Source organism: Populus trichocarpa, chromosome 6 (genome assembly GCF_000002775.5).
Source record: "Populus trichocarpa isolate Nisqually-1 chromosome 6, P.trichocarpa_v4.1, whole genome shotgun sequence".
NCBI lineage: Eukaryota > Viridiplantae > Streptophyta > Magnoliopsida > Malpighiales > Salicaceae > Populus > Populus trichocarpa.
Window position 1 is genome coordinate 625,571 of NC_037290.2, and position 26,638 is coordinate 652,208.

At 33.1% G+C, this 26,638-nt stretch overlaps 6 protein-coding genes across 6 annotated transcripts; 3 read left to right on the forward strand and 3 right to left on the reverse strand.

Annotated features, from left to right (window-relative positions):
- Window positions 1-2,310: 2,310 nt before the first annotated feature.
- Window positions 2,311-4,225, forward strand: LOC7458491 (spore wall protein 2). The gene is made up of 3 exons (XM_002307835.3): window positions 2,311-2,644; window positions 2,854-3,091; window positions 3,252-4,225. Exons 1-3 carry the CDS (start codon window positions 2,416-2,418, stop codon window positions 4,069-4,071), a joined length of 1,287 nt encoding a protein of 428 aa, XP_002307871.2. The 5' UTR covers window positions 2,311-2,415; the 3' UTR covers window positions 4,072-4,225.
- Window positions 4,226-4,973: 748 nt separating this feature from the next.
- On the forward strand, window positions 4,974-8,072 carry LOC7458492 (mannan endo-1,4-beta-mannosidase 6). Its single transcript, XM_002307836.4, has 5 exons — window positions 4,974-5,510; window positions 5,703-5,900; window positions 6,273-6,395; window positions 6,692-6,903; window positions 7,292-8,072. The coding sequence occupies exons 1-5, from the start codon at window positions 4,992-4,994 to the stop codon at window positions 7,674-7,676; spliced, it is 1,437 nt and encodes a 478-aa protein (XP_002307872.3). The 5' UTR covers window positions 4,974-4,991; the 3' UTR covers window positions 7,677-8,072.
- A 167-nt stretch (window positions 8,073-8,239) lies between these two features.
- Window positions 8,240-8,891, reverse strand: LOC7458493 (uncharacterized). The gene has a single exon (XM_002308740.4). The coding sequence runs from the start codon at window positions 8,781-8,783 to the stop codon at window positions 8,430-8,432; it is 354 nt and encodes a 117-aa protein (XP_002308776.2). The 5' UTR covers window positions 8,784-8,891; the 3' UTR covers window positions 8,240-8,429.
- A 610-nt stretch (window positions 8,892-9,501) lies between these two features.
- On the forward strand, window positions 9,502-10,528 carry LOC7463665 (probable long-chain-alcohol O-fatty-acyltransferase 3). Its single transcript, XM_002307837.2, has one exon. It carries the CDS (start codon window positions 9,524-9,526, stop codon window positions 10,382-10,384), a length of 861 nt encoding a protein of 286 aa, XP_002307873.1. The 5' UTR covers window positions 9,502-9,523; the 3' UTR covers window positions 10,385-10,528.
- Window positions 10,529-18,716: 8,188 nt separating this feature from the next.
- Window positions 18,717-20,112, reverse strand: LOC7458495 (acyl-CoA--sterol O-acyltransferase 1). The gene has a single exon (XM_024603433.2). The coding sequence runs from the start codon at window positions 19,899-19,901 to the stop codon at window positions 18,765-18,767; it is 1,137 nt and encodes a 378-aa protein (XP_024459201.1). The 5' UTR covers window positions 19,902-20,112; the 3' UTR covers window positions 18,717-18,764.
- A 1,826-nt stretch (window positions 20,113-21,938) lies between these two features.
- On the reverse strand, window positions 21,939-25,102 carry LOC18099743 (UDP-glycosyltransferase 71K2). The gene is given in 5 exon segments (XM_006380817.3): window positions 21,939-22,219; window positions 22,221-22,289; window positions 22,292-22,849; window positions 22,851-22,987; window positions 25,099-25,102. Coding segments are annotated over 5 exon segments (879 nt in total). The 3' UTR covers window positions 21,939-22,108.
- Window positions 25,103-26,638: the final 1,536 nt, after the last annotated feature.

Here is a 26,638-nt window from a genome sequence, read left to right on the forward strand (position 1 = left end):
GAAAAAATAATTAACAATTATAAAAATAAGGATCAAATTAATATAAAAATTAAATTTTAAGAGATGAAATTGAAAAATAAATATTCAAAACAAAATATATATAGCAATCAAAAGTTTGAGGACCAAATTTGATAAAATAAGCAAATAATATGATATTTTTAAATTTTTCACAAATTCCAGAAAGTGTTTTCCGTCCAAATTTTTCAGGAAAATATTTTTCTGGAAACCAAACTAAATTTTTCTTTGACTAGAAAGTGTTTTCTGTTGATCAACTTTTCTAATTATAAATAAACATAAAAAAATTTAAAAAATAATTTTTCATAAACGACTTAAAAAAAAACAATCATAAAAACAAGTTCTTGCCAAGGTCGCACTTCATCGCATCTCTTCAACTGATCAGCTGACAGATTTTTTCACAAAACCGTTGTCCATCTCTCGACATAGAAGTCTGACACACAAGCTGATGATAATACCTACTCATCAGCATGAGGGGGTGTTAAGCAACAACTCATAGACTAAGCATATATTTTTGCTATGGAATTCTCAAAAAAAAAAAAAATTTAGAGAACTTTTTTTTATTACCAATAATAATATTTTTTTGCTGTAAATAATAAATTTATCGATAATAATATTTTTTTATTACCAATAAATTTACCAACTGATAAAAATTTACCGATGAAAGATTCATCAACGGAACATTTTTATCGGTGATTTTATTGGTAAATTAATTACTGACAGAATATGTGTTTATACTAACAAAACAATTCTGTCAATAAAACTGTTAAATGTTAAAATGAAACCAATATCTTATGTTTAGGTTATTCTTATCCACAAATAATTTTACAAGACTCTATAAATAAGACAGTAAACATTCTTTTCTTCTTCACTTAATAGATTTCCATATATATGCAGGGAACAAAAGATTTGTGTAAATTATAATTTAGTTTTTGCTTTTTCATGATTTTGTGAATAAGTTCTTATAGTTTTGGAAATCATAAATCTAACTCTTTAAACAAAGGGTAACTTTCCAATCTTTAAATTTGTTGGTGAGATTGAAAATTTTAATAGAAATATGGTTAAACTTCTATAAATTAAAGTCTTGCGACTCTCAAAATTTATTAATCAAATGAGATATTATTTAAACTTCAAATTTAAAATTAAAGTTGAGATTGAGCAATTATTATTTAATCAAAGTTATTAAAATTTCAAGTTTATACTATAAATGACATTTTAGGGAGAAAAAACAACAATATGTATGTTAAAAAATTTCATGAAGTTCATGTTTCCATCTTTTTCTACCATAAGAATTTTCTTACATTAGCATTATAATAGTAAAGAACTATGTTTTTTAATCATAATTAAGATATATATTAGTATATTGCCCCGCGCTTCATATATAGCGGGTCAATATCTTTTTTTTTTTAATGTAAAAAAATATTAAGTATAGAAATAATATTTTAAGCGTCTTCGGTCTGACAGTCATGCCAGACCCAAGTGAATTGAATCTGGTAGTCACGACAGACCCTAGTGAATTGAGTATGACCGACATGACAGACCTAATTTTATTAGGTCTAGCAGCCATTAATGGATATCAGACTGCGCCTTGATCTGGCACCAAACATGGTTGCCTAACCCAAGGCTCTTGGATTTGATGTGTTTGCTAGATTTAATGTGCTGGGGTCTTGCAATCTATGCCAAACCCAAGCAAACAACAAACAAACAGAGGATAATTGTGCACACACAATTGTCAGGAGAGAGAAAAAAAAAGAAAAAACGCAAACGATCGACCATCGACAACAATCCAACCATGATATTTCTACATGAGGGCATGTTTGCGTATCTAGTTATAATGCAGATGACCAAATTTGATCACCGAGAAGTATCTCACGCGCCTCCTTAATGGCACAAGTGCCATCTACTTGCTGGGATATGTGGAACACGTGCCAATAACTTTTGAAAAAGTAAATCATACAATGTAAAATATACTAAAATGCCTATATGATTTTTTTAATTACACAACACACTCATGTAAATTTCACTATTGCAATAATATATGTGTAGAGCTATAATACTGAAATCCATATGCCATCTAATGGTCATTTAAAATTCGTATTTGTATTAAATATTTATGATAAGCATTAATATAAAAGACTAATTTATTGTGAATGCTAAAGAGGTATCTTAAAAAAAAAAAAAAAACTAACTTGCAGGCTATGTTAAAAAGAAATTAATTATGTTTCTCTAAGTCGGTGGACAAGGTTATGCTAATATTCCTAAATAGGAAAGTTAAAAGAACCCTAGCTTGTAGTTAACTTCCTTCTTATAAATACATTAACTCTCTCTTTCTCCATTAAACTTTTCTTCTCAAGAAACCCTAATATTCATAATCTCTATTCCCTCCCCTTAAACCCTAGGATGGGGAGTGCGACTAACATGTTCTCCTGTTTAGAGGATGATGGGGAGGTTTCAACAATCATCGAGGAGAGGGATCAGAAGAAGTTGAAGGAAGAAGAGGAGATGGAGCAAAAGAAGTTGATGGAGATGCAAAAGAAGTTGAAGAAACAACAGGAGCGGGAGAGAAAGCAATCTGAGCTGACTCACATGCTCATGAAAGCCTTGCCTTTCAAGTTTCCTCATCATCATCGTACATAATTTGTTTAATATTCTTGCATGCTTTCTTTTCTTTAATTCTTTGAAGTTAAAAAATATTTATTTCTCTAGTTGTTTGTTAATCTTTGGATTATGCTTTGTAGATGGTGATTTTGGGCAAGCATGGTATTCAAAAAAAAAAAGAAAGAAAGAAGGAAAAATCTTTTCTTAGGATTAATTAACATTTAATTGCTAATTTTTCAGAACGGAGGCTCCCGAGTCTCAGACAGCAGAATCAGAATGGCGATGCAAAGAACCATGGTGAAGGGTCTAAGAAGAACTATGGTGGTGAAGGGTCTAATAATGTCTCGGAGTGGGACCAGGGCAGGGATGCAAAGCAACCTAGCAGTAGTGATCAGAAGATTAATGTCTCCGAAAATGACCTTGGTGGTGATGGGGAAGAGAAGGTTGATGATGATAACAATGATAATGGGGCTGAAGGGTATGTTTGATTTGCTAATGTCATCGATTTCTTTTTTAATTAATTTTTTATTATGTTGTTTTTATGCTGTAGAATAGAATTGCTTCATGATTTAGCTGTGTTCTTATGATTAGATTCGTTACAGATTTTATTTTTCTATAAATTTAATTTGTTTCCACAGGGGTAATGTTGTTGTTGCTGTTGATGAACAAAAAGATTCCAAGACTTCCAAGAAGAGGTTCAACAAGAAGAAATCTGAAGCTGATGATAAATCTGTAAAGAGTGACAAGAAGGACGAGGATTATTTAACCATGATGACTCTGGCAGAGTATGAGAAGGAGCTTGAGAAGAGGAAAGCTTCTGACGAAAAGACTGATCTGGAGAGCAAAGAAACTCTTGACAACGCTTTGGAATCTGACCCTGAAGAGAGAAAGTTAACTCTTGACAAGGATTTTGATTCGATGCAACTTTTGCAGAACGAGACTCATGAGGATGATGCCCTATTCATCAAGGTGGTAAGTAAACATATCAAAAGGGTCCGTGGTGCATCACAACAAGAGGGCGAAAGGCCTAATGGCGGCCAACAGTCCATTAATGGAGAGAGACCTGTTGGAGGACCGTATAGACGTGAGAAATGGAGGGCGCCGAATGCCGGCCCGCAGTTTAATGGAGAAAGACCAAGGAGTGGCAATGGCGAACCCAGGTACGATGGGGAGAGGCCTAACAGTAATGGTCATGGAGTCGAGGGCAAGAAGCCTGACGGCCGTAGGTACTATGGGGAGAGGCCTCACAGCAGCACCAGGGGTCATGGAGTAGAGGGCAAGGAGCCTAATGGTAGAAGGGAAAGCAAAGGGCCTAATGGAGATCAAGGCGAAAGGCGTTCCGGCAGTGGTGGAAGCAATGGACCAGTTCATGATCTAACCCTCAAGGATTCAAGGAAATTTCCTGACATTGAAGATACCAATCAATTTCCCGCCCTTGGAGGAGCTAGAAAAGCATAAAGTTTTTGGAGCCTCTGAGAAAAATCTTGCAGCCTATTTCTTGAACTGTTTTTGGGTGTGATTTATCAATTATACTTAAATGGTTATTGATCATCTTAAATTTGTTCTAGTTCCTATAATATCAATAGCCTGTGAAAAAAATTAAAGCCATTCATATACTGTTAATTGCTTAAATTAAATTAAATTAAATTAAATATAGCCTGATACTAATGCGCGCTTATCATAATTAAATGTTAGAAGACGATGCTTATTTTTATTATTTTAGTTTGTAATTATGAACAAATAAAAATAATTTTATTTTATCAATTTTATCCTATTCTAAAAAAAAACAACATTAACTCTAATAGATTGATTGCCTGCAGATATATTGGGAGCAGAATCGGTTTTAATGAAATGGCATGCATGAAGGGAAGTTTTAATTTAAAAATAAAGGTTATCTTAGAATAATTTATATCAATTAAAATTAAGTTTTTTTTTAATGATTTTAAAGCCTCTACCCTAAAATAAAGGTCAACTATAGCTTGGATTGCCCCTCCAACTTATAGATTAGCTCATGATCCATGTTTTGGACCGAGTCTACACCAAGTGGGTCTTATAATATGATTAAAAGTCTCTTATGTGTTTCTCATGTTTATAGCAATAAATTGACTTTGTCATTTTTTAGTGTTTATAAGTGTTGTATTAATAGTTTTTTAAATTATTTTTTATTTATAAATATATTAAAATAATATTTTTTAAAATTATTTTTAACATCATCTTATTAAAAATTTTAAATAAAAAATAAAAAATTCAAATTTTCATAAAACTCCAACTATAACGCAATTCCAACATAAAAGCCTCAAAGAGCCACCGACAGAAACAGGTGGTTTTCGTCGTGTGTCCTCTGGCTTTAAAAGCTAACATGACGAAAATGTTACCTTATGCCAGATAAGATGTTCACCTTTAGCGACGAATATCGGTGGCTTGTATCCTTAATAATAGGTGAACAGACAACATATTTCTGTGTCTTGACTTTCTGCTCCAGAAACCAAGAAATGGACTCACAATGGAGAGCCAAAAGACTATTTCCATTCCTAGGAATACTCTTGCTGCTCTCTCTTCTTTACCTTGACTTCAACAACAGTAACAGCAGCTACTTCAGTTTTCCAATCTTTTTATGGCAACCCAAGATGGGATTTGTCTCAACCAACTCCACACAATTCATCATCATCGATGATGGAGGTGGTGGTAGGGTGTCTGCATTTTATGTTAATGGGTGGAATTCATATTGGTTGATGATGAAGAGTGTGTGGAGTCCATCAAGATCAAAGGTTTCTGAGATGCTTAAGAGAGGAGCTCAAATGGGGTTGACTGTTTGCCGGACTTGGGCTTTCAGTGATGGTCGTGGTCCTGATGCTTTGCAGGTCTCTCCAGGTCTCTTCAATGAGAGGGTCTTCAGGGTAAGTCCTAATTTTTTTCCTTGTAAAATTAGAGATTTTTCTGCTTTCAATTGACTGTCAAATCTTGAAGGGGAGGTTAAGACTAAAGAAGGGCCTTATAAAAGGCTGATGGGCTTTTCATTGTGGTAAAAATGAAGAATCTTGAGGCAGTTTTGGGCCCTCTTTGTGTTTAATGAAGGTATTTGTCTGCAGGGATTAGATTATGTGATAGTTGAAGCAAGGAGGAATCATATAAGGTTAATTCTCAGTCTGGTGAATAATCTTGCTGCATTTGGTGGAAAAAATCAGTATGTAAAGTGGGCAAAAGAAGCTGGAGTTAATGTCTCTTTATCAGATGACTCATTCTTTTCAAACCCAGTTATTAAAGATTACTACAAGGCTTACATTAAGGTGAGATGCTATGTTTCACTCCCCTAAGGCTCAATCATTGGATTTCTATCAATTGCACTGGAATATTTGACTCACAAGCATTATATGATTGCAAAATGAGCAAGAGCATTGCATATGACTGAATTTTGTGACAATTCTGTTTTTTAAAGTCGATTATTCAACTTAATTTGTTGTGGTGTAACTTACCATCTCAAATTTGGTTGTGCATCATCTGCTAGATCAATTTAGGCTGAATTATTGCTATATTAGTGAATAACAGTAAGGAAATTTCGTAAGGACTAACATTTAAGAGTGGGAGACTTGGCAGTCTATGCTTCTCTTTCTGCGTTATGATAATCTCTTGGTTGCAAATTTCTGTTATGCATTTTCCAGGCAGTTGTGAAGAGAAAGAATTCATTAAGTGGAGTTAGGTACTCGGAGGAACCGGCAATTTTTGCTTGGGAGCTCATGAATGAGCCTAGGTGTGCTTCCAGTTCTTCTGCTCCTGTTCTTCAGGTGAATCATTGAATTTTTGTTCTTGTGTATATTTTGTTGTTGAATTTCAAAAATAAACTGAAGGATTTAGGCTGGAAAATGGAGAGAGAGAGATGAGAGTGTTGTCTGATGGAAGCATTTTGAGCCAAATATCATTTTCTCCTGGTCTCTGTTATTGTGGGGTGGTCTGTTCATGTCTGTTATATTATAATATCAAAAGGATATGTGTTAGTTTTTTATTGGTCAAGAAACTTTTCTGGTTCACGTTTGAATCAGATTTGATTGAAATCATTTTAGTGCTTTATCTTTGGCTTAAGGCATGGATCGCTGAGATGGCCGCATATATCAAAAGCTTGGACAAAAGACATCTAGTGACTGTCGGGCTTGAGGGGTTTTATGGCCTGAATACAACTAACAAGTCAGAAGTGAATCCTGGGATTTGGGCAGCATCACTTGGAACAGACTTCATACTGAATTCAGCAATAGACAACATCGACTTTGCTTCTGTTCATGCATACCCAGATAGCTGGTTAGTAATACATTTTGAGTATACAGATTAATGTCCAGTAATAGTAGTGAGGTACACCTAAGAACAGTTCACTGCATTCGTCTATTATAATGCTGTGTTAGGACCCAAAACCTAGGCTGATGGGAAGATCAACATTAAGATTGAAATAGTGAATCACTGTCAAACATTTGAGGAATATTATTGGTTTTTTATAGAAACAATAGTCCAGTTCATATGATTTTGGCTCCATGCTGTCTGCAAGTTCCTACCTATAGCAGCGTGGATGTTAAATTAATTGGTGACACCCAGTTGATTGCAGGCCTCAGTAAACAAATCATCGGAGTATTTACTTTTATGTATTCTTGATAGATATATTCTTATTTCTCTTCACACCATGTACAAATTGTAGGATTCCACATGCTGATTTGGAAGCAAAAACTACTTATCTTTCTAATTGGGTGGATTCTCATATAAGTGATGGAGACTTTGTGCTGAGGAAACCAGTTCTTTTCACAGAAGTCGGCTCAAGATGGGATGTGGATGGGAAAGGAGTGCATGAGAGAGATGTTTTGCTGAAAATAGTGTACGATAAAATTTATGAATCCGCAAAGAAGAGGCAGGCTGGTGCTGGTGCCTTGATCTGGCAGTTGTTAGTTGAAGATGTGGATGGATACAGTGATCAGTTTTCTTTCGTACCACAGTATTCTCCTTCTACCTATAAACTGATAGAAGAACAGTCATGTAGGCTTCAAAGAATTTCTGCAGGACACAACAGAGCAAGAAAGCCTGAATGAGTGGATCCTGTTGCTTCGGTCGCTTGTGAATGAGAGGAAACCAAACAAAGCAAATGGTAGTGTTTAAGTTGGAAGGCAGTCTTAAGAGTTGATACAATTCTTGTAAGGCTCAAACGATACGTGCTCGAAATGGAAGAATGAAAAGAAAAGATAAAAAGAAGTGTGAAACTTGTTCAGGTTTAATCAATTCTATTCAAATTCAAGGCCAGAAGGTTTGAACATATCGAATATATATTGCTGGCATGGGCACTTGTGTGATTGACTGAGTTCCCCTGGGAAATGCTCTTTGAATGATGTAACTTGCCCTGAGACTTTATGCATTTTGTAGTTGTTGTATTGTATCAGAACATGTACATTGATTCATTCCAAAAATGTATACTTCAATTTTTTTTTAAATCTGCTCCATGATTGAACTATCTCTTCACTGCCACAAGGTTAATGCTTAATCATTGTCTGTGATGGAAATGTCTTCCGGTTAAGACCATGGATGACGTTCTTGTTCATGGTTTATTTTTATCTTGTTTTCATTCATCGAGAGACTTGTTAGGCTACAGGCTGCACAATTCAACTCTACAAATTATTAGTTTTTCTTCTTTCATGAGCAACACTGAACTCTAATATTACAACCATCAGCTAATAGAAATACAGATCAGGTCACACCAAAACACTTCTCAGCAAATATATTTGTTTATACTTTTAAAATCTGCTTTCATAGTAGCAAAATGTTAGCAGCATCCTTGAATAGATGCCTATCTATGCCATTGCCGCGCAGCTGCATTTGCATCGAGACATGCATTTCTTGCAATCTGAAAGAGTTGGCTTCCCACCATCGCAATCACACCTAGTGATACACTTGGACCTTGAGCTACCACCCCACAAGCACCGTGCCATGCAGTGCAGAATTGGCACGCAAGTTGGACAACCATACTTCATCTGATCAAGAACACAGTCTTTGCATCCACTGCCGTCCGATGGCTTGGTTCCTCCTGATCCCTTTGTTCCATTCCCACCCGAAGAGCAGCTGGCCAGTGCTGGTGAAATCATAAAAGAAAACATGAGTAACATCATCAACACGACAGGAAATGCAAATCCCTTCTTCTCCTCCATCTCTTCAAAACAAAAAAGACAAGCCCTTGCTTGTGTTAGCTACAACCCTTTTCGCTTCTTTTATACACTTCTTGGTGACTAACAGCTAAGAGAAATGTTTCCCAGTGTTCACATTGTGACTCGTATATATGAACGAGATACATAAATGGTGCTATCTATGTTCACATTGTTTTCCAGGTTAAGTGTTCTCATTAACTACGTCATTGAATGTCTGCCATGTCTTGGTTTGCTCAACGTTTTATCTCGTCGACTGTCATACTTTATCCTGTCAACAACTGTGTATAAAAGGCATGCATGCATCCCTTTACCAGTTTGTCGAAGGAATTGATTGACAATGGGCCCTCTAATACTCCACAATTATTGATGTTAGAACCTTACGGTTCTCACCATTAATTTCCACATGACGGTTTTGTTGATAAGGCCACGATTAAATGTGTACGAGTTGGCACATAAATTGTGTGTCTTGCACGAGTGTATATATACTTATTTTTCAAAATTATTTCAGAGATGTTTATTTTTTATTTTATTTTTTTCTCATAAACAAAATTAATTTTTTAATTTTAAATTAATAATTTTTAATGTTTTTTTATTGTTTTAATCCCAAATCAAACCAAGAATTAAAAAGTAAAAAAAAAAACAATAAAAGGAGACGGAACACCCTTGATGCCTTATCCAATACAATATATATATATATATATATATAGACAGCTATCTTCGCTATCTAAAGATAGAGAGCTAAAATGGAGGATGAAACCAAGAACTTGAGCACTCCCATTGCTCTCGTCTTGTCTTCACTAGGGTATTCTTATGTCCTGGCCACATACATGACAAAAGGCCTGACGAGGGTCTTATTTCTCCTCCCCACATTTTACCTACTGACCATCTTTCCTTGGTATTTCACATCAAGTCTTCTCAGAGGAGTCTTATCTTTCTTTATCACATGGATCACGTCTTTCAAGCTTCTCCCTTTTTGCTTCAACAAAGGACCTCTCACTGCTTGCAAAAACTACTTAGACTTTGTTGCAATTGCCATTTTTCCTCTCAAGATACAGGAAAATACTCACCCACATTTAACTCTTTCCTTAAGTTTTAAAACTCTATCATCAATCATGGCAAGGTATGAGTTAGTGACACTATTCAACAAGCCGTATTTAGCGACATCTTTACAAGATTTTTGGGGTAGAAGGTGGAACCGGTTGTCTTCAAACATTTTGAGGCAAACAATATATGAACCTACCCAAAATGTTTTAGTGGGTAATTTCGTCGGAGTTGGCAAAGCAAGGATACTGGCCATGATTACTACCCTTGTGATTTCAGGCATAATGCATGAGCTTATGTTCTACTACATCTCTTGTGGGACGAGACCCACATGGGAGGTCACTTGGTTCTTTGTCTTGCAAGGAATTTCCATGGTTTTCGAGGGAGCATTGAAGTATTTGGCTCGGGTTAAGGGTTGGACACCCGTTCACCCGACTGTTTTCAATGTTTTGACACTTGCGTTTGTGTCATTCACATTTTCTTGGTTTCTTGTACTGCCTGTATGGAGGAGTGGACGAAATGAATGTGGCTTCAGGCCAAAGATTTTACCTTTCAGAGAATAGATCACTTGAAACCCTATCAATTGTTTCAAGAGCTACATGCAGGTTTTCCTACTCTCATATTTTACTGTTACCGGCTATAATGTATTGAATATTTTGTTTTTTCTATAAAAAAATGTCCATGCTTTTAAGCTAGAGTTATTTTGATATTTTTACTTAGATATATTAGTTATTATTGATTTGTTTGGAAGTATTATTTTTTTTAACAATTAAATAATCATGTTGGTTCCAATAAAATAATAAATTTATTGATATAAAAAAGTATATGTGGAATTTGGAGATAACATTTATTTCAAGAAATCAATCTTTCAAGAAAAATATTGATCCATGGATCAATGAAGAAGAGAAATATATTCTCCAGTAAACTAGGATCAAATCAAGGGTTTGCAGTTAATTAGCATGAAATGCATTGCTAGTCTCGATAGTTTCAATGCCTTGAAATCTGCAAAGCACTATATTTGTGATTTGGATATGAAATTACCAGCAAGCTTATGAGTCATAGAGAATTAATATAATACAAATGATAATCACTTGCGTAATCGAAATTAGTTACCATTTTTACTGTACTTGTTTCCTCCCAAGGAAAATTGTAACTTCACTTTTGTTAACAAACTCTTTCCCGTATAATGCTTCTCTTAGTGCCCGATTGGCACTGCGGCAGCTGCATGAAGTAAACACTGAATTAAAATGTTTGGTTAACATTTTTTTTCATGAATCCTACTTAAAAACTGAGGTCGAACCTCAGTTTATGAGAAGTAATTTTTTCTTTTTTATGTAGAGAGTGACTCCACTGTTCATGTGAACAGTGAAGACTGTTTCTACTATTCCGATTGGATTGGGCCCGGTTCGAAGCTAAAAATACATTAAACCGGGTCCAACCCAGTAAAATAAAAAAAATTAAATTTTATTTTTTATTTTTTATTTTTAATTGTGTTTTATTCAAAAAACTAGTGTTTCATATTATTTAATGACACTATATAAATTGAAAAGAGATCGTTTGATGACGTAATATTTGTAGAATTTGATCGCAATTTCAATTTTATTCCTGATGATATTTTACCTGATGTTGTTGCGCGCTTACAAAACCAATGAAACTGTAGTCCTTGTCAGATGTATTTCATACGTGATGGAATTGTAGATAGTTTAATGGAACAATAAAAAATATTTTATATTAAGTATTATTCATTTCATGATGTAATAGCAGTAGTTAAATCTATAATATTTAAATTAAAAATCATCAATATTAATATATTTTAAAAAAAATTATTTTATAACCTCAATTTGAAAAGCATTCTTAATCAAATACATTAAACTATTTTTTGTTCAACCTCAATTTCAACCACAGTTTTAACCAAACATATATAAATATCAAACCAACCTCAATTGAAAATACTTTTTATAAAATATTTTTTTTCAAACCACAACCACAACAGCTACCACAATATCAAACACACTTACGTGTTTGGTAAAAATTGTGGTTGAGGTTTATGTGCAGCAAAAAACATGTATAAAATGTTTGGTAGTTGTGTGGTTGCAGTTGCTTTTTAAAATGTTTTTTACTTGGAAATGCATTAAAATAATGTATTTTTATTTTAAAAAATAATTTTTGATATCAGCGCATCAAAATGATTTAAAAACACTAAAAATATATTAATTTGAAGCAAAGAAAAAAAATAAAAAATTATCAATTTTTTTCAAAAACGCTTTTGAAACGCAAAAACAAACAGTATTTTACGAAACTCAATTAAAAAAATATGTAAAAATTGTTTCATCAAAACTGTGTTTCAAACTTAATTTTTTAATGGACCCCATAGTATAAAACATAGTTTTTACAGTTACTAAACACCTTGCCGTGTATTTTACATCGCAAACACAAAACAAAACAAACGCTCCCACAATATGCAGGAACATCCTGCTTAGAGGTCATCCCTCTCTTTGCCACATTTCGTTGTCTTTGCTTGCTTTGCTATCAAGATTCAACTGGACCCTACACCAATAATACTACCTCGTGATCAAGAGCTTGTAAATGTTGCTGAGAGTCAAGATCTTGAGAAGCTTGTGAATGTTGAAACCCAATCTCGAGAAATCCCACTAAAAGGCCTTATTAAATCACCTCTGAACTATGCCTTGAAGTTTGGTTACATTTATACCAAAGACGAATATATCCATCCAAAAATCATATTGCCCCTCTATGTTTTATATAGGTCTAGAACTAATCTTAGCCATGGTTGGAGCCCTAGCTCGAGCCACAATTTGATGAGCCATACCTATCCAGCTCATTGCAAAACTTTTAGAGTAAAAGAAGGAACCTAATGGTCACTAGTATCTTGCATCCAACTGTATACAATCCAATCCGGTCAACTTCTATGCGTTGGATTGCAAAAAAGAGGGTTCCATTACCAGATGATCGGCACATTTTTGGTCTCTGGCCTCATGCACGAGCTGATTTTCTATCACATTAGACTCCAAAAGCCACTGTGGGAGGTGGCGTGCTTCTTTCTCTTGCATGGTTTTTGCTTGGCTAAATTGGTATCTAGAAAAAAATAAAGTGCACATGAGGATTGCCTAGGGTGGCAGCAGCACCGCTTGTACGTAGTGGGGTTTGTGGTGGCTACTGCCATGTGGTTGTTCATGTCAACCGTGGTACGTTGGAAGATTGATGTTGAGGCACGTATGGAGATCGATCATTTCTTTCATTAATTTTGTGAAAGGTGCATATATCTAATTGAGAGATGTTTTTATTGAGCATAAATTTTAGATTATTGGTAGGTAATTTTTGTTGCAATAAGTTAGCTTCTTTTTATTATTATTATTATTTCTCGTACTTGGTCAGGTTTGAATCTCGTAAAGAGCTAGTCCCTCGCTAGACTCAGTCTTCCCTCGCCAATCCCACTCGTGTTTGCCTAGTAACTAAGCAAGCGGAATACACAAGCAAGAATAAGAATCAAAGTGCACAACAAGCTTTATAGGAACTCTTTCCCAACCTTTATTGATCTCGTAAACAAAGAAACTATACACAATTCCGTATGTGTGCTATGCACAAAGATTGCATGCTACACCAAGCTACCTCTAACTAGTGCTCTACATGTTCTTGCATGCCCTTACATGCTGAACATTCCCAATGCATGCTGCTGCATTCCCATACATGCCGCCCCCTTTAACCAAAAGCTACAACAAGTATTTATAGACAAGCATTACAAGGCACACCCCCCATTCCTACTTTTAAGGAAGTAGTGGGACACTATCTCACCCATGTTCACCCATGAACATAGTGGCCCCATTATCTACCAAGTAGTGGGAAGTTTTCCCCCCATGATCCCCCATGATCTTTAGTGGGTTGAGAGCAACCCCTGGTCAGCCCCCATGTTCAGCCCCCATGATCCCATGATCTTGGATATCCATAACTGCCACTATCCACGTTCTGCATGCCCACCTGGCAGCCCCTGCTGCCAGCTATTGCTGCGTCATCTGGTGAGTCATTCACATGCCTTGGACAGTTCTTCGTCCAAGTTTTACATCGTGCCAAGTCGAGCCCCTGACTTGCACAGGCTGCTGCGCGCTGCCGAATTCGCATCTGCGTGCAGGCTGCCAATGTCTTCGCTGCCGAATTCCTCGACAGCCCCAGTTCTCGTCTGCCTATGCCCCTGACGAGTTTTCCTGCCTGGCTTGGACATTCCATCGTCAAGCCAATGTTCGTCAACAATCTGCGCTGCCGATTTTCCTTTGACGAACCTACAGCCGCATAAATCTGCGCTGCCGATTTCTGCCCCTGTTGGCATGGCTGCCAGCACCCTCAGGGCTTGTTTTGGCCAGCCTGCCGAAGCGTACACCTCGTGCACATTTAACACTGTTACAGATACCTTCTTAATCATCAAGCCAGTCTTTTTAGATTGCTCTTCATCAACTCTTAAATTTTAATGTTATGCCTTAATATTGATACCTATAAAGTTCAATTCATGCAGAAAGAAAACTTCTTAAATGCATCATTTGTTCGAGTTTGGCCAATTTTCTAATTAAATTCAACCATAAAAGAAGGTAATTTAAAATTAAAATCCAACCACAAAAGAATTTCGTCTTCTCAATTTTGTTTATTTATTTATTTATTTTCCTTTAACTTTCTTCTACACAGCTCCTCAATCCATTATTAACTGAAAGTTGGTCATGGCTTTAACTCCAATATTCAATGCAACTGGGAAATGGAGCTAGCAGGGAAGAAATTAAATATTTGGTTTCGAGGAGTAGCTGCCACTTGCAACCATGTACAGTCTTAATTACCGGAAATAGTTGCGTTGAGTTTGAATTAGTATTTAATTTTAATTTTGATATTTTATAAATTATAAATTTGATTTATTTAGTTTTATTTTTATTTGAACGGATTAAATATATTAGATTGAGCTAATTTTTTTTATGAATATTACATTGTTAATTTTCAAGGTCATGGCACCCCTAAATCTAATTTTCATAGATTTTATTACCATTAAATTCTAGTTACATCCCTCTTCCTCTCTAGCAAAGAAATAAGTTTTTTTCGGATAAGTTAAAAAAATCTAATAGAAAGTACACTAACAAGAATTTTAGAGCCGAAACATTTCTAAATAAAATAAAAACAAATGTAATATTCAAATTATCCACCTTTGATGGGTTGAGCTATGTCAAATAATATAGATCAACTAGCTTTTTTAAAAACCCCTACATGTAACCCTACTTATCATCATAGTATAAAATCTAACTTGGATCACAAATTAAATAGGTCAATAATATAAATTGACTCAGATCCATAAAAAATAACATTGTTTCAAGAGTTTATTTTTTTTTAAAAAAGGTTAAAATAATATATTTATCTTGTTTTATTTATTAAGGGTAGAATAATATTTTTAACTTAACCTATATATAAACTCATTGTATTTAGGTTAAAGCAAGAGCTTTAAGATAAATCAATTGAGGAGAATTCTAGCCTTCTTCTCTTTCATATTTGTATTTATTTTTGTGTTAATTGAATTGTTTTAACAAAAATAACTTTAATTTTATTTTTTTAAAAAAATAAAAATAATTAAACTGAGTTTCACTAGGGTTTTAACATGACAATAAAATTTGACCATGGAAATTTCAAGTCAGTTCAACATGAAATTTCACCTAGACTAGTTACAAGTTTAATAACACTGCCTGTACTTTTTTTTTTTTTTCTGTATATTGACTTTGTCATTTTTTTTTCTTTTAGGAAGTAGAAAATATTTATTTATAGACTAATAAATCCAACTAACTATATTTAATTTAATTTTTTTAATTTAATTTTTTTAAAATTATAACTACAAAAATTATTTTAAAAACAACCCCACTCTCGAGAGTCATGACGTATGTGATCATCAAGTTTAGACAGCTCTATACATTCCTTGATACTGCCAACAATTTCAGTTTTTTGACTATTTACGGAAGGATCTTTTCTCGAGGCAGAGTCTTTTGGACTCCCATCGTTAATGGAAAGTAAGATCAATTCAAGTACCTGGTTGATATACCTGGTCACATAAAGCATAACTAGATGATCCAATATAGACAGACAGGTGTGTATATTAACGGGAAGGGATTCCAAATATTTATCTAATCCGAAGTATATTACATGAAAAAAAAAAAAAATCATAACATGCTGGCAGATAATACACCAATCAAGAAATAACTTTTCGTGTTAAAATACATGTTAATAATATTTTTTTATTTTTTAAAAATTATTTTTAATATTAATACAAATAAAACTTTTTAAAAACGCAACAGCAACCATTAATATATGTAGCCACTTTCATTAGCCTTCAGCTTTTCTTGTTTGCAGCCATTCCCATAACTCCAGGATAATTAATAGCTGGCTATGTAGGTGCTCCACGGTTTGGTCAATTGAGGGCATGCATGAGACGTCAAATCAACTTGGAGAAAACAGAACCGACAAGCCAAGTTGAGGATAGCTTGGTGAACGTGTGGCAGAAACATAGCAGTTCATAATGTATGTGAGAAAACATGTGAAGGCCACTCAAAAGCCATTAAACTCAGCCCGTAGATTTAAAATGATATAAAAATAGTCAAAACACTGAAATTGTTTTGACTATTAAACATAGCATTTTATTTTTAAAAAAAAAAGTTACAACACTTTTTTTTTTTTAAAAAGGAAGAAGTAGAATGGATTTTTACCAAGATGATTGGATTACATATTGACTGAGTCAATTTTCTAATGATTTTTTAAAATTTAAATTAGGTTATATGCTAAATATACCAAGTTCAAAATTAATCTGGTGAGCCAAACTATATTCGATCAAAAGGACAATTAGCTTGAAGCTCAACAGCAACTAATGTCCTTTTCTCCTATGAAGTTTTTTTATTCAAACTTCACCTTAATTTATAGCAAAATTGAACGACAAAACGTGAAGGCTAGGGCATTGTGATATTTTCGATCTTTTCATTCAAGTATAATTATCATTTGAGTAGGAGAATGTTTTTTATTCAAGCATTATCTTTTGATAATGACTATTGGTGAAAATTATTAGATCAACCTGATTTTAGAACGACGTTTGTATATTGCACAATGGAATCTATATATTACCAGCCAATTTAAAATATTTTTGGTCCGTAAACGAGGTTGATATAAAAATTATTTATATATATGAATGCATGACTGTTGGATGGTTTACTTATTGGATTGATGGTATTTTTGTTAGTGTATATATTATGTAGTCAATCATTAGTTATATGTGATATTGAAATTTGATCGTGTAAATATATTTAATTTATTAATAAAGACTTATTTATCTTTAATATTCATCAAATATTTTATTAATGAATCTAAAAAAAAATAAAGTTCTTGGGACAAAAATATTTTGTAAAGAAAATTATAAAGTTATTATAATTATGAGATTCTTATTGTATCAAAGAATTGTTTCTAAATATTCTTAGTCAATGCTCTATTAAGACTGAATATCAAATAGAGTTGTTAAGACTATTACATATTATGTTTTTTTTTCTTTGTGAAATAAAACAATTATTCTCATAAATTTTGAAAGATCATAACAGGTTACTAGACATTGTACGTAATCTTCAAATATATATAAATCAATCAACTGTTGAATTGATAATAAATTAATTTCTTTACTCCTATTTTATTTAGGGATTATGATTTATATTTGAGTCAATTTATTAGGGAACCTAATGGGTCACAAACATAAGAATCATTGGTTATAAAATAAAATGGGATAATTAATCAAGTGTGATTTGATTGTAAATAAATTTTAGAAATTATAAACTAGAATTAATATAATTAATATAGGGGATTACAATTCAAGTAATAACTTGATTGAATAAATTTCTAAAATTAACCTAAAATAATATATGTGATATTATTTAAGAGGGAATTTGATATTTTGTTATTTATAGAGTTTTTAAGTTTCCTTATAAATAAAAAGTTATACCTCTCATTTTCTAAGATGAGTAGAGAACAATACAGAAATATCTAAAACACAAAAACAAAGAGTTAACACTAAAATGTATTGCGATTCTTCTCTTCTAAAAAGGTTTAGGAAATTTTTCACTAGCGGTTCGTGTGTATTACCGTTAGAGTCAAGATATTTAGATAACTTGTGGTTTGCAACAATCCAATATTAAAGCAAATATTCAAAGTAAAAAAAAAAACATCTGATCTTCAGATAATTTTTGTATAAATTCTAAAAAAATTTAGTTTCGTTTAACGAGATCTTTGATACTCCAATTTGTTTTTTAAATTTACCGTTTTCGTTGTATGTATATGTTTTAGAAAACCTAATAGTAGAAAAGCTATTGTTAGACAATTAGAGTTTTTATTTGTATGTTTGAATTGTTATTAATATTAATTTCAAAATAATTTTATTTGCGAAATTTCACTCTATTTTTTTTTTTAAATGAATGGTTACTGTTCCGGCCATTTTTGGCTGGAATCTGATATTCTGACCAGAACTTACCAGAAATTAAGAAAAAAAAATCGCTTTTATGGCTGCCATGGGCGCTGCTGCAAGCAGCGCCAGGCGCGAGCATGGATGCTGCCTCGCCAACGCTTCAACAGCAGCACCCATGGGCTGCTGCTGGAGCCTCATGCCAGCTGCGCCAGGCGTGCCTCAACGTCAACCTTGCATCGTCCCACTGCCGGCATGAACAACCACATGGCAGTAGCCACCACAAACGACTAAGTAATTTGAAGGGCGAGTTCACACTTAGTCCAAATTCGAAATTTCTTTATAGAAGATCTCAGATAATTTTTTTTCTTGAACTCTTCAAACAATATTTGTAGTCAAAGACATGCCAGAATATCCCTTGAATAACTTCAGAATAAGATGAAAATAAACTTTAGCTAATATATAAAATATTTATTTATTTTTCACAATACATTTTTCAAGTAGATGTATACACCTTTCACAAAATTAATGAAAGCAATTATTTCCATTCTTGCCTCAACATCAATCTTGCAACGTACCACTGTCGGCATGAACAACCACACGGCAGTAGCCACCACAAACCCCACCACAAGTGGTGCTGCCACCACCCTAGGCAATCCCCACGAACAGTTTAATTCCCTCTTGATAACAATTTCAATAGTCAAGCAAACACCATGCAAGAGAAAGAAGCACGTGACCTCCCAAGTTGGCTTTCGGCGTCCAATGTGATAGAAAATCAGCTCGTGCATGATGCCGGAAACCAAAAATGATGCAATCGCAGCTGGTAATAGCGTCCATTTTTTTGTCATAAAACGGCTAAAAAGGGACCTGACAGGATTGAATACCGCAGGGTGTAGGACACTAGTCACCATCAGGTTCCATCTTTTGCCCCAAAAGTCTTGCAATGAGCTAGCTAGGTATGGCTCATCAAATTGTGGCTCGAGTTCTATACCAAGGAAGGCTCGAGCTACGGCTCCAACCATGGCTAAGATAAATTCTAGACCAATATAAATGTGGATAACATAGACTAGAAATATGATTTTTGAATGGATATATTCTTCTTTGGTGTACATGTAACCAAATAAGACCAGTAGTAGAAACTTTATGAAATATTTTAGAGGTGTACTAAGGCCTTTTCTGGGGACTTCTTGAGATGGGGTATCATTGTCTTCAACATTTACAAGCTTCTCAAGATCTTGATTATCATTAACATTTACAAGCTCTTGACTATGAGGTGATAAATTTGGTGGAGGGTTTTGTTGAATCTTGATGGGAAGGCAAGCTAAGGCAATAAAATGTGGCAAAGAGAGGGGTACTGGTTGGGGTGATAAAGGGCCTTGGTCTAAGGCAAAGAGAAGAAGCTTGAAGTTTGCAAGCCAAGAGAGGAAGAAAGAAGAAAGAGCTCTAAGATTGAAGACAGAGATATAGAGAGGAAGGACAAGAAATATGCATATGACTGGGAGGATAGCAAAGAGCCTAGTTGTTCCTTTGTCGATCAACTTACCTATTTTGTGACAATAGCAAAGTAGTGCCAAGACTAGTATCCATACCAAGAGGAAGTTGGGCAAGCCACCTCCCATTTTCAATCTATGTTTCCTCAAATTGTGAGGAGACTATGCGTCTAGAGCACTTTCAAGTTGCAAGAACCATCCTTACCATACAGCATATGTTCTTGATATATTTTATTTCCTGTGGCCCATTCATCATGTGCTTTAAATGATTTGATATGAATCCAAGACGGATAGCCAACCTCATTCAAGATTTTTCTTCTGTTTACTTTACTGAATTGATGTGTGCTAAAGATTTTTCTTTACAGCATGACCTCTTTTTTGTGTCTATACTACTTGTCGGCTGTTGATCTTAACGAAAGTTAGTGTTTCAAATCTTAATTTTTTCTTTCTTTTTATCCTTTAACGAAGGGTATACGTAGTTTAAACATATAAAATCTGAGCTTAATTATGTGTAAATTATCTTATGTATTTTCATTACTTTTGATGATAAATAACATAACATAATGATAGTTATTTTTAACTCCTAATATAAAGCTATATCTCCATCACATTGAATACCCTTTTCAGCTTTATACATTGTTGGTTGCCCGGCGTGTTCCATATCGGCATATCCTTTTGGAAAGGAAATGAAAAAAGGAGAAAGGACATCAAGACGAAGGGATAGGCACACGATTCTAGAGCTAAAAAGAGTCGTGTGGGGAAAATAAAGATCATATCAGCAATTCTATTCCTATATATCCAAGTAATTAATAACCATGATCAAGCACAAAAAGAGTCTTGTTTCACAATCAAGCTAAGAAGAGTTAGATTTTCAATTTCCATTCGAAGATTTTTAGGCTTTAATTTATTAGGAGTTCAAAGGATTTTATACATTTTTTTTAGATAATAGTCGAGAATCTTTATTGACTAAACCAGAATACAGAGATGAACAAAATTATCTGAGTATATCAAGATTGTACGTGTAACATAGTTTAAGTTTAAAACTTAATTCCTATATATATATATAATGTTGTCCCGTTTATGTTTGGTTTTGGTTTAGTGGGAGCCATGACAGGCTTTGGGCTTAATGGAAATAATCTTCCTGTGTTACATAATCGTCAGGCCAGTGGAGAAATTACTTAAAAATCAAATCTTGTATTATCTGAAGAAGTTAGTTGATATATAATTATTGCTAGGTTTTATATGGTAGAGGAAACAAAATGCCCTTACAAGCTTTAGTTTGTCGATGTTTGAAGTATAGTTATATTAGAACAGGTTTTTTGGTGAGTTATTGGTTCGGTGACTTTTCGAATCAGAATCTTCTTGTTTTAAGCAGTTGTTTTACTACTTGGTTAAATTTGAGGATGACAGGATCAAGTTAAATCCCATGATTTTTTTTAAATAATTTTTATCCAAAACCCATCATTCTTCTGAAATCTTAATTGAAAAAAATTATAATTTATAATATTTTTTAAATTTATTTTTTAAATTACAATAACAAAAACTACTACAATATCAAACTCAATAAACAACTAAATAAATAAAAATGTTTGTTCCATTGATAGATAGATCCGTGCTTTCATATCGGACCGCAGTGTACTGTGATAAATATCATTCAATCAAAACCAAATTGATGATCATGACAAGTTATGGGCACTATTAAAGTCAGATCATATCTCCATTACTCTAAGCTCAACAAACCTAAAGGAGCCGTTTTTGGTTCTTCTTCTTAAACTGAAGTCTATTGCGTTTTACTCCTAATTGCCTTTGGGCTTCTGTTATATGTTTGTGATTCATTTTAGTCGAATGAAGAAGTCGTCCAAATAACTCCTAGAAATATAACTTAATTAGTTAAGTTTTAAGTTAAGTTTTAAATTTATTTTCTAAAAATTAGTAATTCGAGTTTCACAAACATTAAAACTATTTGAGACTTGCATGATTGTTAATTTCAAAACCCGTGAAATTAATTGAGATATGCGCAAGTTGTTCCAAATATCTATGCCAATAATAAAAAACACAAACACGCCCAAATATGAGCCATAATGGAACATTCAAGCATTATGAATTAGGATTTCTACTAAAGATTTAGAATTTGTGCTTCTGTGTTTTTTTCTTGTAAGATCCTCGTGTTGCACTGCATATCTAAAGAATGTGGCCAAGGTTAATGCCCCGAATATTCAAACAGCAAGATTCATCTCCAAGCAAAACAATTAATTGTTAGCAATTTGACGAATTTATTGCAACCTTCAATCACATCTTTCACAGCTTTTGCTATTTTGTCAGCCTTCACAACATTACTAAAGTGCAATCTCTTTCAATTGAGGCTCACTAAAGCTCCCTTGACTTCCAAAGCACAAGAACACCAGAGACTTTTCTGGCTGAGCATCAACAAACTTCATGAACTCATCAGTCATCACGTTGGTTCCCATCAGCTTCTGCACTGTTGCCCTCGTGACAAACCACTGGCCCCAGTGTAAATTAACTGGGGGTACACTTGCCTCACCATCAAGATAGTTAACAGGATGGGATTCTAGCTCAGCAAATGTATTCACAATAATACCCTTTACCTCCTTGAATTTTCTAGCATGGCCCACAAAAGTTGAGTACCCTCCATCATGGAACAACAAACTTGGCAAAACCTTGGAGGGAACTGGGTTGATGTAACCAGGGATGATAGAGTCAGGATCAGTTGGTTTGAAGGTGATCCCTCCCTTGTCAAATCTATCAGGAAGGTAAAGCATAGAACCAAGAAAAGCAGCACCAGAAGCGAAGAAAATATAAGAAGGAACACCAAGGTCTTTTGCAACATCAACAAAGGGAGTACAAAACAAATCAAGAACCAAACCAGGTGACTTGTTGGACAAAACATTGTTGAAAATTGCATCCTTAACATGATCTCTATGATCAGCAATGAAAATTGAAACAAAATGTTCAGGACAAGCTAGAACATCTTCTAGGGGTGGCGGGGTCACAGAAGGAAGACCTAGGAATTGAAACTCAGGATGAGTTACATTAAGTTTCTCAGCATATGTTGCAGCATGCATTATGTGCAAATGGTGGGGACATAAGAAGCATTGTGGTGGAGAAACTGTCATCTCTATCAAGCAAACGTTTTGCAAACTCCATGACTGATACAAGGTGACCAATCCCTGGTGCTGGGACAAAGACGACCAGGGCTTAATTTCTTGGGTGCCATTTTTGGAGGATATGTAAGGTTTTTGACTCCTTTGTGCTCTTTTGTGGACAAACAATTTGGGACTGAGTTATAATATGCTAGATCTAGTGGGAATTCAATGCTATTTTACTCTGAATAATGTTTGAGAATATATTGATTTCCACATATTGAGTGTTGCCATTCGATGAAGACTTAGACCCCGTTTGTTTGCTAGAAAGTAGTTTCCTTTTGAAAAATGAATTCCGAGAAAAGTGAATTCCGAGAAAGTATTTTCCGATGTTTGGTAGTGTAATGAAAAATAAGTTGGAAAACACTTTTCAGTGTTTGGTTATGTCATGGAAAATAACTTATTAATGTTTTATTTTTTTCAAGTTTATTAAAATAATAAGGAACAAATCTTACAAATTAAAAAGTTGAATGAGAATGAAATTGAAAAAAAATATAATTTCATAAATTATCTCAAATAAAATAAATAATAATCAAAATAATATTGATCAAATCTAAAAAATTAAAAAAAATGAAAGATGAAGAAATTAAAATAATAATAATTAACATTTCATAAATTATTTCAAATAAAATAAGTAACAATCAAAAGAATGAGAATCAAATTTTATAGATAAAAAATTTCAATAAAAAAATAACAAGTAAAAAGCAAATAGCAATTATAAAAATAAGGACCAAAATTAATATAAAAATTAAATTTTAAGAGATGAAATTGAAAAATAAATATTCAAAACAAATTATATATAGTAATCAAAAATTTGAGGATTAAATTTGATATAATCAGCAAATAATGATATTTCTAAATTTTTCACACTTTCCTGAAAACCAAGCCAAATTTTCTTTGACTGGAAAGTGTTTTTCGTTGACCAACTTTTCTAATGGTAAACAAACACAGGAAAGTTTGGAAAGCGATTTTTTAAAAATCACTTTCCAGAAAATAAACACAGTCTTATATACACAGTCTTATATGAAGAAAAAATTGGAGACCTAGTAAGATTTTAATTAATTTTTTTCTTACAATAATTATACCAAGGACTGTTTTTCCGACAAAAATTCATGGTTAGCCAAGAAGTCAAAAGATGTCGTCCTCACTTCAAGGAAAATTATAAGAATACCTTGTTGAAAGAGTCCTATTTTTTATATAAACAAATCATTTTTTTATAAAAACAAATTACAATATAATTAACATATAGATGCAGTAAATAATATATAGTGAATTGTATATTTTAAAAACGTTAATGATTGGTTGAGATTGGAGATATGAAAATTTTGTACGATTTATTTGTATTTATATTTTTTGTGTGATGGAAAATATACCTAACATAATTTAATGAAAACTTATAATGACATAAAAATCTTGTCATTATCCTAAATTAGAAGGAGAATCAATGAATTTCCTTAAAAAAAAATAAAAATAAAAATAGGTGACATTTAAACTTTCTCTCTTTCTCTGTTTTTTTTCTTTAAAAAACTTCTACTTGTGATTTTGCTATGTTCAATGAAAAAGAAATATTTGAATTTTTATTCTATTTCAAGATATATATTTCTATTTATTATATTTGAAGATCTCTACTCCCAAAATTAGATTAATCATAGATTTTTTTTAATTAGGTTTCACGTCAGAGTTTAGTAATATTTATATTCTATATATTATTAATTGAAAAGTAACTATTAAAAGGAAAAAAAAATTCTCATCCATTCAAATTAATTCTATTCAATATCTATTAGGTTTTATTAGCTTACTATTTTTATTGATTATTCTCTCGAGTTAAAAAAGATAAAAATATATGAGATATATCCATGTTTTTATATTTTATAAGAATATAAATTCACTCAAAAAAAATTAAAAATATATTTATTTTATGTATTTTATAATCAAATATATTTTGTCTGTTTCACATCTATCATTTTTATCTCATGATATTAACCAAATCAACCTTAAATTTTCTCTCTATTTTTCTTTCTGGGTTTGGTTAATTTGGTTGTACAAAGGTTGAGGAGATATGTAGCAATCCAAGGGATAATAATTATTGTATATGAGAAAATAAATAGTAGTAAAAAGAAATTGTTAAAAGTGAAATTATCTTATTGGTGCAGGTGCAATGTTACTCATGCTTCGTAATATTCACAATCACAAGAAGGAAAAGAGAAAAGGTAAGGAAAAGAAAAGCAAGAGAATCAATCTTCGCCAGGTTCAAACGAGGAAAGGTTTGTGGTGGACACCTAGGCACCCATAGATGAGGAAGGGCATAGTAATCAACGAAATGCTTAGATTATGTTTAGATTAAGCACCAGAGATATTTGAAATTAATTTTATTCTTTTTCAAGAGTTATATTTAGTTTACTCAAGTTTAGACCTGAAAAATAACTTAGAGATTATTGAGTTATCGAATGAATTTGTAGATCATTTACTTGATCAATAATTTTTTATAATAAAAATAATATTTTTTATTTTTTAAAATTATTTTTATTGGTATTTATATAATTAGATTTGATCGAGAGAATCAAATTACATATCAATTTACAAAGTTAATCGGATTTTGTTAGATTAATATTTTTTTTTTGTTAAATTAAAACTCAGCTCAAATGAAATTTTAAAGAACAATTATTGTAGATTAACACATCAATTTAGATCAAATTTAATAATTATATTTCTATTTATTCTATTTGAAGATCTTACTCTCTATATTGGATAGATAAGAAACTCTTTTTTATGTAAAAATTATCGTTAAATAACATTTTTTACACAATTAAAAGAAACTTAAAAGAGATTGGGAAAACAATATTCATCCACTCATAAAACATCGGGGATTGAGATAGTGTTAAATAACATCGAAGATCTCTACCCTCATGAGGTGCATCAGTGGCGGAGCCAGGGGGAGGCTGGTAGGGGCCCGGGCTCCTGCAAGGAAATTTTTCCCAACCTCTCTCTTTGTAAAATAATTAAAATTTTACTCTTTTTAAAATATTTTTTTTAATTTGGCCCCTCTTACTTTTTTCTTCTTGCTCCGCCCCTGAGATGCATAATCATCTATGAACAAAGGAAGAGATAGTGTCGATCCAAGGCATTCAGCAACAAGTTCTAAGGAGGTGGGATTATTATCTCTGGAAGGTTAATGAATTGAATGTGAATATTTTTAGCGAAAGGAGATGGAAGAAATAACGGGCATTGTTATGGAGAAACTGTGATTTCGATAGCAGTTTGCAGAACTCAATAGCTGACACAAGGTGGCCAATTCCTGCTACAGGATGAACACTAGCTGTGCTTTCTTCATTTCAGTAACTGTAGGCAAAGACAATGGTTAAGTGTGTGTTACACTGAATGATAAATTTAAAACAGAGTTGTGTTTATTAAAATGAAAGACAATTTATTCTTAAATAAAAAAAACGTTAAATTGGAATATCTATTTACAAAAACACAATTCCAATAAGATATTTGACGAACTCTTGGCTTTCTAAAACCATTTTTCGTAACGTTGAGGTGTGTAGCTTAACTAGTCAGATCTTAGATTTGTTCCTTAAAAATCACTAGTTTAAGTCTCACAAACTTCAGGGTCACTGAAAGCTTACATGGTCGTTAATTTTAGGGCCCATGAGATTAGTCGAGGTGCGTGCAAACTGGTCCGGACATCCACGTTAATAAAAAAAA